Source organism: Oncorhynchus tshawytscha, linkage group LG04 (genome assembly GCF_018296145.1).
Source record: "Oncorhynchus tshawytscha isolate Ot180627B linkage group LG04, Otsh_v2.0, whole genome shotgun sequence".
In the NCBI taxonomy this organism is placed as follows: domain Eukaryota; kingdom Metazoa; phylum Chordata; class Actinopteri; order Salmoniformes; family Salmonidae; genus Oncorhynchus; species Oncorhynchus tshawytscha.
Genome location: NC_056432.1, coordinates 73760590 through 73779237, shown reverse-complemented (window position 1 = coordinate 73779237; position 18648 = coordinate 73760590). Strand labels below are relative to the sequence as shown.

The 18648-nt window shown below is 44.5% G+C and overlaps 1 protein-coding gene and 1 long non-coding RNA gene across 2 annotated transcripts in view; one reads left to right on the top strand and one right to left on the bottom strand.

Moving 5' to 3' along the window:
- Positions 1–3974: 3974 nt before the first annotated feature.
- Positions 3975–11768, bottom strand: LOC121846391. The gene is made up of 3 exons (XR_006083301.1): positions 11459–11768; positions 10978–11238; positions 3975–6597 (listed from the first exon to the last, which is right to left on the bottom strand). It is a non-coding gene; the product is annotated as an uncharacterized LOC121846391 (long non-coding RNA).
- slc6a2 (solute carrier family 6 member 2) overlaps positions 11183–18648 on the top strand; it is a 52728-nt gene continuing 45262 nt past the window's right edge. The window contains exons 1-3 of the mRNA XM_042321211.1: positions 11183–11480; positions 13646–13777; positions 15890–16127. Coding sequence (XP_042177145.1) covers positions 11183–11480; positions 13646–13777; positions 15890–16127 — 668 coding nt within the window. The remainder of the gene's footprint in view (positions 11481–13645; positions 13778–15889; positions 16128–18648) is intronic.

Sequence of the window (18648 nt, the reverse complement as noted above, 5' to 3'; positions counted from 1 at the left end):
ACAGCGCTGCTGGAGTCTTCCGCCTGTTCAGCGCAGCCAGAGCCTTTCTCCTCTCCTGCGCGGCCGGAGTCTCCCGCCTGTTCAGCGCAGCCAGTCTACAAGGAGCTGCCAGTCTGTAAGGAGCTGCCAGTCTGTAAGGAGCTGCCAGTCTGTAAGGAGCTGCCAGTCTGTAAGGAGCTGCCGGTCTGCACGGAGCTGCCGGTCTGCACGGAGCTGCCGGTCTGCACGGAGCTGCCGGTCTGCACGGAGCTGCCGGCTGCCGGTCTGCACGGAGCTGCCGGTCTGCACGGAGCTGTCAGTCTGCACGGAGCTGCCAGTCTGCACGGAGCTGCCAGTCTGCACGGAGCTGCCAGTCTGCACGGAGCTGCCAGTCTGCACAGAGCTGCCAGTCTGCACAGAGCCGCCAGAGCTGCCAGTCTGTAAGAAGCCGCCAGAACTGTCAGCCTATATGGAGCAGCTAGTGCTGCCAGTCTGTCCAGCGCCGCCAGTGCCCCCCGTCTGCCCAGCGTCACCAGTCTGCCCAGCGCCGTCAGTCTGCCCAGCATCGCCAGTCTGCCCAGCGTCGCCAGTCTGCCCAGCGCCACCAGTCTGCCCAGCATCGCCAGTCTGCCCAGCATCGCCAGGCTGCCCAGCACTGCCAGTCTGCCTAGCGTCGCCAGTCTGCCCAGCGCCGCCAGGCTGCCCAGCGCCGCCAGATCTGCCAGTCAGCCAGACTCTTCCAGATCTGCCAGTCAGCCAGACTCTTCCAGATCTGCCAGTCAACCAGACTCTTCCAGATCTGCCAGTCAACCAGACCCTTCCAGATCTGCCAGTCAACCAGACTCTTCCAGATCTGCCAGTCAACCAGACTCTTCCAGATCTGCCAGTCAACCAGACTCTTCCAGATCTGCCAGTCAGCCAGACTCTTCCAGATCTGCCAGTCAGCCAGTCTCTTCCAGATCTGCCAGTCAGCCAGACTCTTCCAGATCTGCCAGTCAACCAGACTCTTCCAGATCTGCCAGTCAACCAGACCCTTCCAGATCTGCCAGTCAACCAGACCCTTCCAGATCTGCCAGTCAACCAGACTCTTCCAGATCTGCCAGTCAACCAGACTCTTCCAGATCTGCCAGTCAACCAGACTCTTCCAGATCTGCCAGTCAACCAGACTCTTCCAGATCTGCCAGTCAACCAGACTCTTCCAGATCTGCCAGTCAACCAGACTCTTCCAGATCTGCCAGTCAACCAGACTCTTCCAGATCTGCCAGTCAACCAGACTCTTCCAGATCTGCCAGTCAACCAGACTCTTCCAGATCTGCCAGTCAACCAGACTCTTCCAGATCTGCCAGTCAACCAGACTCTTCCAGATCTGCCAGTCAACCAGACTCTTCCAGATCCGCCAGTCAGCCGGGATCTGCCAGAACTGCCAGTCGGCCAGGATCCGCCAGTCAGCCAGGATCCGCCAGTCTGCCAGGATCAGTTAGATCCGCCATTCAGCCAGGATCCGCCAGTCTGCCAGGATCCGCCAGTCAGCCAGGATCCGCCAGTCAGCCAGGATCCGCCAGTCAGCCAGGATCCGCCAGTCCATGATCCGCCAGTCAGCCAGGATCCGCCAGTCTTTCAGGATCCGCCAGAAGTGCCAGTCAACCAGGATCCGCCAGTCAGCCAGGATCCGCTAGTCTGCCAGGATCCGCCAGTCTGCCAGGATCCGCCAGTCTGCCAGGATCCGCCAGAACTGCCAGTCTGCCAGGATCCGCCAGTCTGCCAGGATCTGCCAGTCAGCCAGGATCTGCCAGTCAGCCAGGATCTGCCAGTCGGCCAGGATCTGCCAGTCGGCCAGGATCTGCCAGTCAGCCAGGATCTGCCAGTCGGCCAGGATCTGCCAGTCGGCCAGGATCTGCCAGTCGGCCAGGATCTGCCAGTCGGCCAGGATCCGCCAGTCTGCCAGGATCAGTTAGATCCGCCAGTCTGCCAGGATCCGCCAGTCTGCCAGGATCCGCCAGTCTGCCAGGATCCGCCAGTCTGCCAGGATCCGCCAGTCAGCCAGGATCCGCCAGTCAGCCAGGATCCGCCAGTCTCCCAGGACCCACCAGTCAGCCAGGATCCGCCAGAAGTGCCAGTCAGCCAGGATCTGCCGGAACCACCAGCCAGCCAGGATCTGGTAGATCCATCAACCTGCCTGAGCTTCCTCTCACTCCTGAGCTTCCTCTCACTCCTGAGCTTCCTCTCACTCCTGAGCTTCCTCTCACTCCTGAGCTTTCTCTCACTCCCGAGCTTCCCCTCAGTCCCGAGCTGCCTCAGTCCCGAGCTGTCCTTCAGTCCCGATCTGCTCCTCAGTCCAGTGGGGTTCTGGGTGAGGACTACTAGGCCATGGTCGGCGGCGAGGGTGGACTATCCAGGGACGAAGGGAGAGGGGACTAAGACATTAAATGAGTGGGGTCCACGTCCCCGCGCCCGAGCCGCCACCATGGACAGACGCCCACCCGGACCCTCCCTATTGTTTTGAGGTGCGTTCGGGAGTCCGCACCTTAGGGGGGTTCTGTCACGCCCTGGTCAAAGTATTTTGTGTTCATCTTTATGTATTTGGTCAGGCCAGGGTGTGGCATGGGGTTTTTGTAATTGTGGTGTGTTTGTCTTGGGGTTTTGGTGGTGGTATTGGGATTGTAGCTTAGTGGGTTGTCTAGCAAAGTCTATGGCTGTCTGGAGTGGTTCTCAATCAGAGGCAGATGCTTATCGTTGTCTCTGATTGGGAACCATATTTAGGCAGCCATATTCTTTGAGTTTGTCGTGGGTGATTGTCCTTAGTGTCCTATGTGTACTCTCTGTTAGTTTGCACCAGTTAGGCTGTTTCGGTTTTGTTTATTGTTTTTTTGTAAGTTCGTGTTTCTTTGTTGTATTAAACATGGATCGCAATCGACACGCTGCAGTTTGGTCCGACTCTCCTTCATCACCACTAGAAAACCGTTACAGTTCAGAGCTTCTGCTCTTTTCTATAACCTGTAGGTAGATAGGACTGGGTTCTGAACGGAGAGTTCAGAGCTTCTGCTCTTTTCTATAACCTGTAGGTATGTAGGACTGGGTTCTGAACGGAGAGTTAATTAGCCTATCAGAAGCTTCTAAAGCCATGACATAATTTTGGGGAATTTTCCAAGCTGTTTAAAGGCACAGACAACTCCTGATCCACTGGAATTGTGATACAGTGAATTATAAGTGAAATAATATGCCTGTCAACAATTGTTGGAAAAATGACTTGTGTCATACCCAAAGTAGATGTCCTAACTGACTTGTCAAAACTATAGTTTGTTAACCATAAATGTGTAGAGTGGTTGAAAAATGAGTTTTATTGACTCAAACATAAGTGTATGTAAACTTCCGACTTTAACTGTACTTGGCTTGTAGGTTTCTCACAAATTGGGATATGGTGAGAGGAATGGGCAGGGTAAATGCAAATGAAATACTGTAGTATTTAATCTAGTAATTAAAAATGTGTTTTTTAAATGTTTTATTTTACCTTTATTTATAGAGGTTTTTTCTCATTGAGGTAATATCTCTTTTCCAAGAGAGACCTGGTCCAATAGCAGCAGAGGGAACAACGCTTCAGACAAAACAACTTACATACACTAACACAACATGAAACAAAACTATAAACACACATACAGTACAACAAACATTTTACATTTAAAAACACAAACATCTTGACTAAAAACAGCTGGCCTAAAAACAATTCTTCTACACTCTTCTATGATATATACATCGATCAAGTGTTTAAACTCCACCAACGAAACTAGATCATCACATTTTAAAATGTTCAGGAGAGAATTCCAGGATCACGGTGCTAAGTAACTAAAACTATTTCTACCATGACCTGTTCTAATTTTTGGTACTGTTAGAAGCAAATGAGAATGGGACTGTAATTGATATTTATTTACTGACCTGACTAAAAAAGTACAGAGATAAAATGGCATTTTACCCAATAATGGCCTTATAAATCAGTGTATACCAGTGTTTAAGCCTACACAAGGTCAATGACGACCAGCCAATAGCGCTGTAGAGATCACAATGATGTGTTAGACATTTCTGATTTGTAATGAACCTGAAGGCTGCATGATATACTGAACCAAGTGATCTCAGGGTAGTGGCTGAGGCCTGCATATATACTGTATATATAACATCACTAAAATCTAAAACCGACAGTAATGTACATCGTACCAGCTCCTTCCTGGCCTCAAAAGAAAAACAAGCCTTATGCCTGTAATAAAATCATTTTTTCAGCTTGAGCTTCATTATCCAGTTCTCTACATGCACAGTGAAGCTCAGCTTGTCATCAACCCACACACCCAAATATTTGTACACTTTAACTTGCACTATAGTATGTCCAGCCAATGTAGCAATGACATGATTTTTAACATGCCTGGCATTTGAAAATACCATGCATTTTGTTTTACCCGAATTTAGAATTAGCTTTAAATCACACAGATTCTGTTGCATGATGTTAAATGCTCTTTGGGCATTTTCACAAGCTAAATATAAACTACTACCTCTTGAATAAAGAACAGTATCGTATAAAAATGAACATCTGCTGTTTCAATAAGATCCCCAATGTTGTTGATATAAAAAATGAACAACAGTGGGCCCAAAATAGAACCATGCGGAACACCTGAGCACGCCTCTATGGACTCAGATTTACAACCATCCGCCATTACACAATGTGTACAATTTGATAGGTAATTTATCAACCAATCTAGAGCATGACCAGTAATTCCATAACATTTTAACCTTGGCACTAACACAGCATGGTCCACGGTGTCAAAAGCCTTCGACAAAACAATAAAAACAGACACACATTGTAACTTCTTATCAAGAGCACAGTTGATGTAATTTAAAACCTTCAATGTTGCTGAAACAGTGCTGTGGCCAGACCTAAAACCTGATTGCATTCCATTTAAGATGTTGTTTTCTTGGAAGTAGGTCTTTAGCTGCCTACTAACTAAGGAATCCAGTACATTTGACAGTACAGACAATTTTGATATGGGTCGATAGTTGTCAATAGGCAGTACAAAAGCAGATTTCCATAACTTGGGGATTTCCTTAACATCAAGCAGGTTAAAAATACATGTTAAGGGGGAGCAATGATGTCTGCAGCTAGGTGTAGGAGGCAGGGGCCTAGTTTATCAGGGCCAGGGGATTTTTTAAAAATCCATTTCTTTCAGGGCTTTACACACTTCTGAAACAGAGAAGGATGAAAAGGAGAACCTGGTGAAGGAGTGCACAGGGGTGTCAGGTAAATTCATAGGGGGCTCAATTATACCTTTGCGGACTATAGTGTTTTTGCAGACATTTCTGTAGTATTTAATACAATGTTTTTGGGGGATAATACTGTAGTATTTACGATAGTATTCTACAGTATACTGCAAAATTCTATACTAAGTTGTTCACATGATCGAGGGATATTAGTGTGTAGGATAGTATTCTACATTATACTACAGTTTACTACATAATTCTATAGTAAGTACTGTAGTATTCCATAGCAAACTTTAGTATTTTTTAATGTGGGCTAAATCTGTAAAGAAACAAGTGCTGAAGCCTAAGTTCATATTACAAGTGCATGGAAATCAACTTGAATGCCATATAACTTTGGCAATGCATTCAGTACAATATGAAACATAAGAACATGGTACTTAAGAAACCGCTCATTTCATTTAATCTCAAAAACATATTGAAAACAGTCTAAAGTGAAGTGACCTACTCATCCTAGCTCAAACAACATTTCTCCACTCTTTTGCCTGAGTCACTTGGACTGAGCCTGAATGGCCAGGCAGAGTTGGACCTGCCTCTGCTCTTTCCAGGGTTAAGAGATGGGGTGGTTCTCCGATGGCAGGGCAGGCCTGGAAGATGGAGAGCGGTGTGGACAGAGAGCATAGGGGTCCCTGGCTGGCTGTGGTCCTAGAGGAGGCTGCAGCCTTTCTGGACTGTTGTGAGAGACATTTCACGTCTCATCAACCTCATCTGATCTGAGATCAGGATCTAGCTGGCCCATGGAGAGAAGAGGCCCCGGGGCAGAGGGAAGATGGAGGGAAGGAAGAGAGGGAGAGGAAGGGAAGGAGGCAGGCGGGTAGGCAGATGGATGGACGGATGCTGGCACACAGAGACATGCAGGCATGGAGGCAGGCAGACAGGCATGTAGGAAGGGATGGGGCCTGGTAGGGATGATTGATAGAGGCCAGAAGGGAGGGAAGAGATTGCTTTGCCGTGAGCAGTTAGAATGGGATTCAGAAATAAGGGTAAGGCAGCAGTAAATGCCGGCCTGGGTGTTGGTAGACCTAGGTCACTAGGATCTGCATCTAAAAGGAAGGGACGCTTCCTTATGACAGAATGATGGTGCTCCATGTCATGTGGGTTGGTGTCAGAGGTTATCAGAACTGCTGTGGTTTTGGAGGACAAATATGCCCCTGTCGAGACAACCAGAGCACCGTAGAGCTGATCTAGGCCAGCATGGCAATCCATCTCCAGTCACAGGTCATCTTTTAGGCTGACAGCCAGGCACAACACTGGACAGCCTATCCATCGAAGTGGCCGAAAATCTTTCCTGAGACGTCACTCCAACTGTTGCGTAATACTAGCCTGGAAACCAAACAGATATGTTTCACAAGTTTGTATTCCCGGCTATCTTATTAATACATTGATATCAATGGAAGATGTGTATGGAAATTCACATTATGTATGTTAAGATTCAGTCCTTGGTTAGTGCATGTTTTTCTATTGCCATTTATTCTTTAACATGAATAGGCCTTTAAATGAATCAAAACATGAACTTTAGACAGATTTTGTAGGTATTGTTTGCCATCTGTTTGCCCTGGGTTCACCTATTCAAATGTAGCCTACCTTCACAACTCTGTTAAATGGGAGGAAATAAATCCAAGATGCCACAGAGGAAAACACCACTAATAACATATAACCCATCCATATAGGCCTCACCTCGCTCTTTCCTTTTCTATCACTTCAATTATTTCATCTTTACAAACAAAACGCCCCCAAACAGCCCTTTTAAGGTTTTATAAGAGATGCCTGGAAAGCACTGGAGAGCTTTAAGGGGACATTCATTGACTTTAATGGGATGAACTGATCAACCATATCTAATAGAAATCATTGCCCATGGCAAAAGCTGGTGTGTTATTTAATTACGTATGGAACACAGTGCTTTTACCGCTTCTTAGAAAACTGTAATTCAATATATTTAGTTGAGAGAAGAAACAGATAAATAAAGTCCAAATTAAAACATTTCTGAAATAAGTTTTATTTTCTTGCTTTCGGTAAAAGAAAAAACAATTTTAGAAAATATCAAAATAGAACAAAAATAGAACTGTCATTTTTAACTGTTCATACTTTCAAAAAATGTAATAGCTTCAATATGCTAAAAAAATGAATAACATTAAGTCTGTCAACACTTTTAAATATCCTATTGAAAATGTCCTATAATAAGTCATCCAAATCTACTTGCGTGAGAAGAAGGCCTATTGCATTCTCTGTATCCTATGCTGCATTTACCACGGATTAGATTCAATGTGTATGTACACATGTGTATTCGGAAAGTATTCATACCCCTTCCATTGTTCCACATGTTGTTACGTTACAGCCTTATTCTTAAATATATACAATTATGTTTTCCCTTCATCAATTAACACACAATACACCATAATGAAAAGGCGAAAACAGTTTTTAAATTTTTTTTGCAGAAAAACAATGTAAAAATTACTGAAATACTTTAATTACATAAGTATTCAGACCCTTTGCTATGATACTCAAAATTGAGCTCAGGTGCATTCTGTTTCCATTGATCATCCTTGAGATGTTTCTACAACTTGATTCGAGTCCACCTGTGGTAAATTCAATTGTTTGGACATGATTTGGAAAGGCACACACGTCTGTATAAGGTCCGACAGTTGACAGTGCATATCAGAGCAAAAACCAAGCCATGAGGTCGAAGGAATTGTCCGTAGAGTTCTGAGACAGGATTGTGTCGAGGCACATATCTGGGGAAGGGTACCAAAACAACTCTGCAAACAATTGACGGTCCCCAAGAACACAGTGGCCTATATCAATGTAAGAAGTTTGGACCCACCAAGACTCTTCCTAGAGCTGACCACCTGGCCAAACTGAGCAATCAGGGGAGAAGGGCCTTGGTCAGGGAGGTGACCAAGAACCCGATGGTCACTCTGACAGAGCTCCAGAGTTCCTCTGTGGAGATTGGAGAACCTTCCAGAAGGACAACCATCTCTCCAGCACTCCACCAATCAGGCCAGACAGAAGCCGCTCCTCAGTAAAAGGCACATGACAGCCCGCTTGGAGTTTGCCAAAAGACACCTAAATGACTCTCAGACCATGAGAAAGAAGATTCTCTGGTTTGATGAAACCAAGATTGAACTCCTTGGCCTAAATGTCAAGCGTCACGTCTGGAGGAAACCTAGCACCATCCCAATGGTGAAGCGTGGGGGTGGCAGCATCATCATGTGTTGATGTTTTTCAGCGGCAGGGACTGAGAGACTAGTCAGGATCAAGGGAAAGATGATCGGAACAAAGTACTGAGAGATCCTTGATGAAAACCTTCTCCACAGCGCTCAGGACATCAGACTGGGGCGATGGTTCACCTTCCAAAAGGACAATGACCCTAAGCACACAGCCTAGACAGCGTAGGACTGGCTTCAGGACATGTCTCTGAATGTCCTTGAGTGGCCCACACAGAACGCAGACTTGAACCCGATCAAAAATCTCTGGAGAGACCTGAAAATAGTTGTGCAGCGACGCTCCCCATCCAACCTGACAGAGCTTGAGAGGATCTGCAGAGAAGAATGGGAGAAACTCCCCAAATACAGGTGTGCCAAGCTTGTAGCGTCCTACCCAAGGAGACTCAAGGCTGTAATTGCTGCCAAAGCTGCTTCAACAAAAAGGGTAAAGGGTCTGAATACTTATGCAAATGAGATATTTCTGTTTTTATTTTACATTTGCAAAAAAAAACAATAATCCTGTTTTGTTTTGTCATTCCGGGGTATTGTGTGTAGATTGACGAGGGAAAAAAAACAATAATCCTGTTTTGTTTTGTCATTCCGGGGTATTGTGTGTAGATTGACGAGGGAAAAAAACAATTTAATCAATTTTAGAATAAGGCTGTAATGTAACAAAATGTGGAATAAGTCAAGGGGTCTGAATACTTTCTGAATGCACTGTATATACAAAAGTACGTTTGACAATTAGTGGAATTAGTAGATTCGGCTATTTAAGCCACACCCATTGCTGACAGGTGTATAAAATCAAGCACACAGCCTTGCAATTTCCATAGACAAACATTGGCAGTAGAATGGCCATAATGAACAGCTCAGTGACTTTCAACGTGGCACCGTCATAGGATGCCACCTTTTCAACAAGTCAGTTTGTCAAATGTCTGCCCTGCTAGAGCTGCCCTAGTCAACTGTAAGTGCTGTTATTGTGAAGTCGAAATGGTGTTAAGCTCACCGCCATTGGACTCTGGAGCAGTGGAAACGCGTTCTCTGGAGTGATGAATCACACTTCACCATATGGCAGTCCAACGGTTGAATCTGGGTTTGGCAGATGCCAGGAGAACGCTACCTACCCCAATGCGTAGTAAAGTTTGGTGGGGAAGGAATAATGGAAAAAGCATGTTTTTCATGGTTTGTAGTAGGCCCCTTAGTTGCATTAAAGGGAAATCTTAACACTACAGCATACAATGACATTCAGATGGTTCTGTGCTTCCAGCTTTGTGGCAACAGTTTGGGGAAAGCCCTTTCCTGTTTCAGCATGACAATGCCCCTGTGCACAAAGTGAGGTTCATACAGAAATAGTTTGTCGAGATCGGTGTGGAAGACCTTGACTGGCCTGCACAGAAGCCCTAAAATGAATCTCATCGAACACCTTTGGGATGAATTGGAACACCGACTGCGAGCCAGGCCTAATCACCCAACATCAGTGCCTGACCTTACTAATGCTCTTGTGGCTGAATGGAAGCAAGTCCCTGCAGCAATGTCCCAACATTTAGTGGAAAGCCTTCCCAGAAGAGTGGAGGCTGTCATAGCAGCAAAACTGGGACCAACTCCATATTAATGCCCATGATTTTGGAGTGAGATGTTTGATGAGCAGGTGTCCACATACTTTTGGTCATGTAGTGTATATTCCTTTAGGACTGGTGCTGCGAGGTATATTCCTTTAGGACAGGTTTGGCGAGGTGAGACCACTGGCGCATGTTGGCACGCACTTCACAACAGTGACAACGGCGTGCCAAGAAAGATCCAACATGAAGTGAGGGAGGGAGGAGCAGAAAGAACATTTTCAATTATAAAAAATCACGTGGAGAGAGAGAGAGAGGACCTGATTTAAAAGCTCTGAATGTATATCGTCTATCTCTCATGAGAAGGCGAGTCTTAAAGTTCCATCAGAATGGGCAGTCTCTCCTCAGACGCAGCAGGACGACAGCAGCAACGGGTCATGGAGAGGTGTCCGTAGCTTCACAAGTACGGACCAACCGTCGCTCCTCTTCTACTTATACGGGCTTTAATGTGCTTTAATAACGATACTATACATCACTGACTATACTATTGTACTTTTAATTTATATTTTATGGTGTATTGCTGCCAGTTTGTATAAATTTGATTGATTAACCAATGTTGCTTAGCTCCGTTCAACAAATGCGCACGGGGATTATGAGAAATACGCAGGAGCAATGGAATAGCCTAAACCTATTCTACAACGTTCACCTGCTATTTACGTTTATTTGAACATTTTAAAATATGTTTCCAATAGCATGACTAATAGTTTATATGATTTAATATAATATAAGACAATGTATTTGTAAAACATGACTGAGGTTTCTGAAACAAGGAAATCCTTTTCTATCATCCATATTTTGGCTATTCCTCTCTGTGCGCCAGTGTAGCTATAAAACTTATCATAACTATTCCACCTCTGCAAACTTATGAATGTATTTATTTTTACCTCTCTAGCCGATGAATGCGGTGGAGTCCACTGTAGTTCGTGGAGAAAATAATCATTTATGCAGAGTTTGCCTTTCCACGCTAGCGGGACTCCCATCGTCGTCACGGTCCACTGCTGCGCGAGCTTCACCTCCGCCACGGATACTTCCTCCGTGCGGTGAGAGCACAAGGCCTTCGGCGAGCTGCACACCGACACCGGAGAAAAGATGAACATCCAGGTCCTGCCAGACCACAAGCTGTCATCAGTGGCCCCGCTGAAACCCTGCAATGTGGAGAAGAAGGAGGTAGAACTGATACTGGTGAAGGACCAAAATGGGGTCCAGTATACCAGTTCGACCATCATGCCCACCCCCAGCACGCACGGCACCCCCTGCACCGCCGAGGAGCTGGAGGAGAGGGAAACATGGGGAAAGAAAATAGACTTTCTCCTATCCGTCATAGGCTTCGCAGTGGACTTGGCCAATGTCTGGAGATTCCCTTACCTCTGCTACAAGAATGGAGGTGGTGAGTGAACTGTTATAACTTCTGTAAAGACTTCTGTTAAGACTTTCCCAGGTTCCGTTGGGACTATCCTCGTCGAGATCCAGGCTGGGTATGGCAACGCGAAACTGCTTTGGAACTAATATCAAGTTTGTTTTACTGTTGTGTAATAACTTTCTTCGTAAATTTATGATAAAATGTGCCAATCTGTTAGTTTGTATGCTACCATACGTACCAGTCACTAGTCAGTGATTTATTTGAAATCCCCAAATAGCTTTGCGCAGGCTTTTTTGATCCAAGAGGCTTTGCTGGTAAGAGGGAAACGGAAATACCTCACTGCATAAATTCATTCAGGTCAGTGTAGTTTAAGAGGAAAACGGAAATACCTCATTGCATAAATTCATTCAGGTCAGTGTGGTTGACTCAACTGCAAATACACTCACTGTATCTGGGTGCTACTGTCTCTTACTGTAAAGGGTTGACTCATAACCCATTCACACCAGTTGCTGGCTCATAAGTGCTTTATTGCTGATGGGAAATATTGAAATACTCACAGTTGAACAGATAGCTATGCAAATATGTAATAATTAATAACTTAATTTAAATGTGTCTAGATCAGCGGTGTCGAACCCATTTTTCCTGCGGACTGCATTCGGTCTTCACCGGGGTCGGGGGGGCCACACTTAAAATGTATTATATTTCCTTGCAGTCAAAATCTGCTAAGCAATTGTCCTTTAACTAGTGGTTTTGGTTTTGAATGGGCTCGAGGGCCTGATCCAGCCTGCAGGCCTCGACATGTGGTCTAGACCATTAAGAGCCTGGTCTCATAATCTAGACTTAACATAGTAAAAATGTATCCCTGACACTCAAAATAGTATGACATGTTACTTTGGTATGGTTACAGATGGTTGGGGTGGGTGGGCGAGGAATGCTAACTTCTAGCAATCCAAAGGTTGCAAATTCAAATCTCATGACAGACAACTTTAGCTCATTTGCAACTTTTCAAATACGGGCTACTTTGCAAATACTTAGCATGTTAGCTAACCTTTCCCAAACCTTATTCCTTTTAGCTAACCCTTCCCCTAACCTTTAACCTAACTCCTAACCGTAACCCTAACCCTTAGCCTAGATAACATTTGCCAGATAGCTAACATTAGCCACCTAGCTAGAATTCGGAACATATCATAAGTTCTGCAAATTCGTAACATATTGTACGTTTTGCTTATTTGTAACATATAATACGAATTGTGATTCTTAACATATACAAAATGTAATGCCTCGGATTTACATACAGAATAATACAAAATGCTCTGAGACCAGGTTGAGAGCGAATAATAATGGCTTAGGCATATTTCAGTGGCTCAGTAGTGGTGGTGGAACAAGTAAGCAAATCACTTGTAATATGTGTGCTGCATTTGTTTGATAAGAAGAGTTTTAGATAACATCTGTTAGACGTGCCAGTCAGGTTATCACAAATCTGAAGAATGAACAACAAAGCAAAGGCTAACTACAGAGATGATTGATTGCCAACAATGACCAAATCAAATGACCACAACAAGAGAAAACATAAAAACTGCACCTGAATATATCTATAATCGAGCCGAGTGAATGTTAAGAAACCAAAGGTCATTGTTAATTACAAAGTGACATTTTGGGTTTGCCACCACAGACCTTCAGTAGCTTGTTGTAATAACAGTGTTTACTAGTGTTTACTAGTGTTTCCTGTCCCCTTTGGCAGCATCACACTTCACGTGGTGAAAATAGACATGTGTATCTTTATCTGGTGAACTGAGTGTTGCAGTGTTGTGTCCTGTGGTGCCAACTCTTCAGCTGTGGGTCATGTTCATTTGGCTCTCTCTGAAAGGCTGTAATGCAGCCCAACGCTCAGCTTTTTGTTAAAATGTTGCATACAAGATATTTTTAATTATACTAGATGAAGGGAATTTTCTTCTTCCTCAAATTCACTGGAACATAAAAAGCTACCAAACATGGACAATTCACTGTCTGTGCCTGGAGAGTCCCATGTTGATGTCTGTTTCATGTGATTTTTCTTTAGATATCATCATCAACACAAATTGCCAGGGCGAAAACACCCACAAAATGCTAAATATGTTGTCTTGGCTGCAACACAAATGCCAAAAGGTTCACGTTCAAAAACGTTGTTTTGTGGGGTTTTGTGGTGATTTCAGGTGCCTTTCTAATCCCCTACATTCTGTTCCTGGTGATTGCTGGGATGCCACTGTTCTATATGGAACTAGCCCTGGGACAGTACAATAGGGAAGGAGCTGCTACAGTCTGGAAGATCTGCCCTGTCTTTAAAGGTAAGCTGTCTCTCTCTCTCCCATCTCTGTATTCCATCTCTTCCCTGACCTCTGCCTCATCTCCCACCTCTCACCTTCTCAAGGCTCCTGGCCTCTCTTTTCTTCTCTATCTTTGAACATCTCTCTCTTTTTTCACTCACCTCTTGTCCTTTCCCCTCCTTCCTTTCCCTGCTCTTTTAATGTTCCTTCCCATTGGGCACACCACATCATTTCAATGTGGACAGGACGTTGATGAATGATATTGTAACCTATATTCACCCAGTCAAAAAGACAGCCAAAAGTTTGTTGAATTTCCAATGTGTTATCAGTGACCACATTTAAAGGTGCACAGTATTCCGGACGGTAGCTCATATCCCGCTTCAGGTCTTATTCGGTATAAGCTGTTTACATGCACCTTTCATATTTTGTCAGTATTATGGATCCCCATTAGCTGCTGCCAAGGCAGAAACTACTCTTCCTGGGGTCCAGCAAAAATGACTTCCGTAATATAGATGATATATCCCCCTCATGAGTATCCCTGTATCCATGAATAAAATGAATACTTCTAATTGAAGTTCATTTGGGTTAAATGGAATAGTAACTGAACTATGGACACTGCCTGTAGGCCTATAACCTCTCACATGTAGTGTAATATCATATTAACTCTTGCAGAATTATGCATTTCTTGCAGTGAAATTATACAACAAATGTTAATTTCGTCTCGGGAACAGTAGTTAAGAAATATTATTTCTTTCTTTCAGCATCTCTTGAGAAAATGCAAATGCTTGTGTAATGTGTTATCTTTCACACTGTTATGCAAGCAGACAGTATTTCAACCACATAAAATACGCACCCAAGACAAACTAAAGTCTTATCTGAAATGTGTTTCGTCGTTTTCTCAGCTTTTAATTACCTTAAAACAGGTCAAACTGATGATATTTGGACAGACAACTTTACCGGTGTTAACTAGATTACTAATGAATTAATTTTATCCATGGAAGACATTATTCTGATGAGCACTACTTTATTTAGTCTTCTGGGACAACAAGTAATTTATTTAAATTTTTATATAACCTTTATTTAATTAGGCAGAACATGTAACTAGGCAGAAGTTATGACAGAAGAGAAGCTGCATGTATCAATCTTTAGTTGACAAACAAATGGCAAATGCTGGAAATTATAATTTGGCCTCCCAAATATCGGAAATTGTAAGCAGAAACGTAATTTAAATTGTTGTAAATTAATGTGGTCAAAACCACATTCCAATGGAAAAACAATGAATCATTTTGGTTTAGTTGGCACCTAAAAGTGTATCAATGCACTTTAAGCCATTTAAAAACACAACAAAGTTGAAATGGGAACACAATGACAGTGATTTTGCTGATTAATACAACAACTTAATGTGTTATCACAGTGCTTCATGTAATAGCACAACCAAATGACCTGGATTACTGTAAAGGATTACATTAAAAGTATATGCATGATGCAAGTGATCAATGCTGTTGGAGATTCCGGGCAGATTATTATAGAAATTGTGAAGATCTCCACAGACCTGCGATCTTCACCACATCTGCTTTATATGATTACATAAGAAGACATTTATAGTTACAGTGTCACCATTTGAAGGAGATGTATCTTCTGCTTGGAACGTTTCCTCTGTGCCACTGAGTCTGGCTTTAATTCCATTTTCGCTTGATTTCAAATTGAATTTACAAGTTAATAATGAATATGTTGGATTCAACGGCTCCATCTCAACCAAAAATCAAAGTTATCGAATAGGACATCACATTCTGCTCAAATAATACATTGAATCAGGTGAAACAAGTGGTTGATTCTTCAAATTTCCTCAAGTTCTTTTTTTAAAAACATAATACTAGCTGGTATTCCACTGCTGTGCTCGTTTTTTCAGTAGTCTCTGCTGTCCAAGGTCTTGTGGATACATGCTGCATAGTTTTGTTTGATATTTGTGTTCCCTCACACATACACATTTATGATTGACATTAGACAGGAGTAGCAGGATTCCACCCTCTGTAACCCTATGTAACCTAGAGTATGTAACCATCTCTCTCTCTCTCTCTCGCTCTCTGCTCTCTGTTTCTCTCGTCCATATCCCTCCCTCCCTCCCTCCCTCAGGTGTGGGCTACACTGTGATCATCATAGCGTTGTATGTGGGTTTCTACTACAATGTCATCATAGCCTGGTCCCTGTACTACCTGTTCTCCTCTATGACCAGTGAGCTGCCCTGGCTCCATTGTGGCAACGCCTGGAACAGTCCGAACTGCACAGACCCCAAGCTACTAAACGGATCCTTCCTGGGCAATGGGACGTCTTATGCCAAGTACAAGATGACGCCGGCTGCGGAGTTCTATGAGTGAGTACAGTGGGTTCTGTCTTGTTCTATGAGTGAGTACAGTGGGTTCTGTCCTGTTCTATGAGTGAGTACAGTGGGTTCTGTCCTGTTCTATGAGTGAGTACAGTGGGTCCTGTCCTGTTCTATGAGTGAGTACAGTGGGTCCTGTCCTGTTCTATGAGTGAGTCTGGGTCCTGTCCTGAGTGAGTACAGTGGGTTCTGTCCTGTTCTATGAGTGAGTACAGTGGGTCCTGTCCTGTTCTATGAGTGAGCACAGTGGGTTCTGTCCTGTTCTATGAGTGAGTACAGTGGGTCCTGTCCTGTTCTATGAGTGAGTACAGTGGGTCCTGTCCTGTTCTATGAGTGAGTACAGTGGGTTCTGTCCTGTTCTATGAGTGAGTACAGTGGGTTCTGTCCTGTTCTATGAGTGAGTACAGTGGGTTCTGTCTTGTTCTATGAGTGAGTACAGTGGGTTCTGTCCTGTTCCTGTTCTATGAGTGAGTACAGTGGGTTCTGTCCTGTTCTATGAGTGAGTACAGTGGGTTCTGTCCTGTTCCTGTTCTATGAGTGAGTACAGTGGGTCCTGTCCTGTTCTATGAGTGAGTACAGTGGGTTCTGTCCTGTTCCTGTTCTATGAGTGAGTACAGTGGGTTCTGTCCTGTTCCTGTTCTATGAGTGAGTACAGTGGGTTCTTTCCTGTTCTATGAGTGAGTACAGTGGGTTCTATCCTGTTCTATGAGTGAGTACAGTTGGTTCTGTCCTGTTCTATGAGTGAGTACAGTGGGTCCTGTCCTGTTCTATGAGTGAGTACAGTGGATTTTGTCCCGATTCTATGAGTGAGTGCAGTGGGTTCTGTCTCTGTTCTATGAGTAAGTCCAGTGGGTTCTGTCCCTGTTCTATGAGTACAGTGGGTTCTGTCCTGTTCAATGAGTGAGTACAGTGGGTTCTGTCCTATTCTATGAGTGAGTACAGTGGGTCCTGTCCTGTTCTATGAGTGAGTACAGTGGGTTCTGTCCCTGTTCTATGAGTGAGTACAGTGGGTTCTGTCCTGTTCTATGAGTGAGTACAGTGGGTCCTGTCCTGTTCTATGAGTGAGTACAGTGGGTTCTGTCCCTGTTCTATGAGTGAGTACAATGGGGTTTGTCCTGTTCTATGAGTGAATACAGTGGGTTTTGTCCTGTTCCTGTTCTATGAGTGAGTACAGTGGGTTCTGTCCCTGTTCTATGAGTGAGTACAGTGGGTTCTATCCCTGTTCTATGAGTGAGTCCAGTGGATTATGTCCCTGTTCTATGAGTGAGTCCAGTGGATTATGTCCCTGTTCTATGAGTGAGTACAGTGGGTTCTGTCCTGTCCCAGTTCTATGAGTGAGTCCAGTGGATTATGTCCCTGTTCTATGAGTGAGTACCGTGGGTTCTGTCCTGTTCAATGAGTGAGTACAGTGGGTTCTGTCCTGTCCCAGTTCTATGAGTGAGTACAGTGGGTTCTGTCCTGTTCCTGTTCTATGAGCGAGTACAGTGGGTACTGTCCTGTTCCTGTTCTATGAGTGAGTACAGTGGGTCCTGTTCCTGTTCTATGAGTGAGTACAGTGGTTCTGTCCCGATTCTATGAGTGAGTACAGTGGGTACTGTCTCTGTTCTATGAGTAAGTCCAGTGGGTTCTGTCCCTGTTCTATGAGTACAGTGGGTTCTGTCCTGTTCAATGAGTGAGTACAGTGGGTTCTGTCCCTGTTCTATGAGTGAGTACAGTGGGTCCTGTCCTTTTCCTGTTCTATGAGTGAGTACAGTGGGTTCTGTCCTGTTCTATGAGTGAGTACAGTGGGTTCTGTCCTGTTCTATGAGTGAGTACAGTGGGTTCTGTCCTGTTCTATGAGTGAGTACAGTGGGTTCTGTCCCTGTTCTATGAGTGAGTACCGTGGGTCCTGTCCTGTTCTATGAGTGAGTACAGTGGGTTCTGTCCCTGTTCTATGAGTGAGTACAGTGGGTCCTGTCCTGTTCCTGTTCTATGAGTGAGTACAGTGGGTTCTGTCCTGTTCCTGTTCTATGAGTGAGTACAGTGGGTTCTGTCCTGTTCTATGAGTGAGTACAGTGGGTCCTGTCCTGTTCTATAAGTGAGTACAGTGGGTTCTGTCCTGTTCTATGAGTGAGTACAGTGGGTCCTGTCCTGTTCTATGAGTGAGTACAGTGGGTTCTGTCCCTGTTCTATGAGTGAGTACAGTGGGGTTTGTCCTGTTCTATGAGTGAATACAGTGGGTTTTGTCCTGTTCCTGTTCTATGAGTGAGTACAGTGGGTTCTGTCCCTGTTCTATGAGTGAGTACAGTGGGTCCTGTCCTGTTCCTGTTCTATGAGTGAGTACGGTGGGTTCTGTCCTGTTCTAGGAGTGAGTACAGTGGGTTCTGTCCCTGTTCTATGAGTGAGTACAGTGGTCCTGTCCTGTTCCTGTCCTATGAGTGAGTACAGTGGGTTCTGTCCCTGTTCTATGAGTGAGTACCATGGGTTCTGTCCTGTTCAATGAGTGAGTACAGTGGGTTCTGTCCCTGTTCTA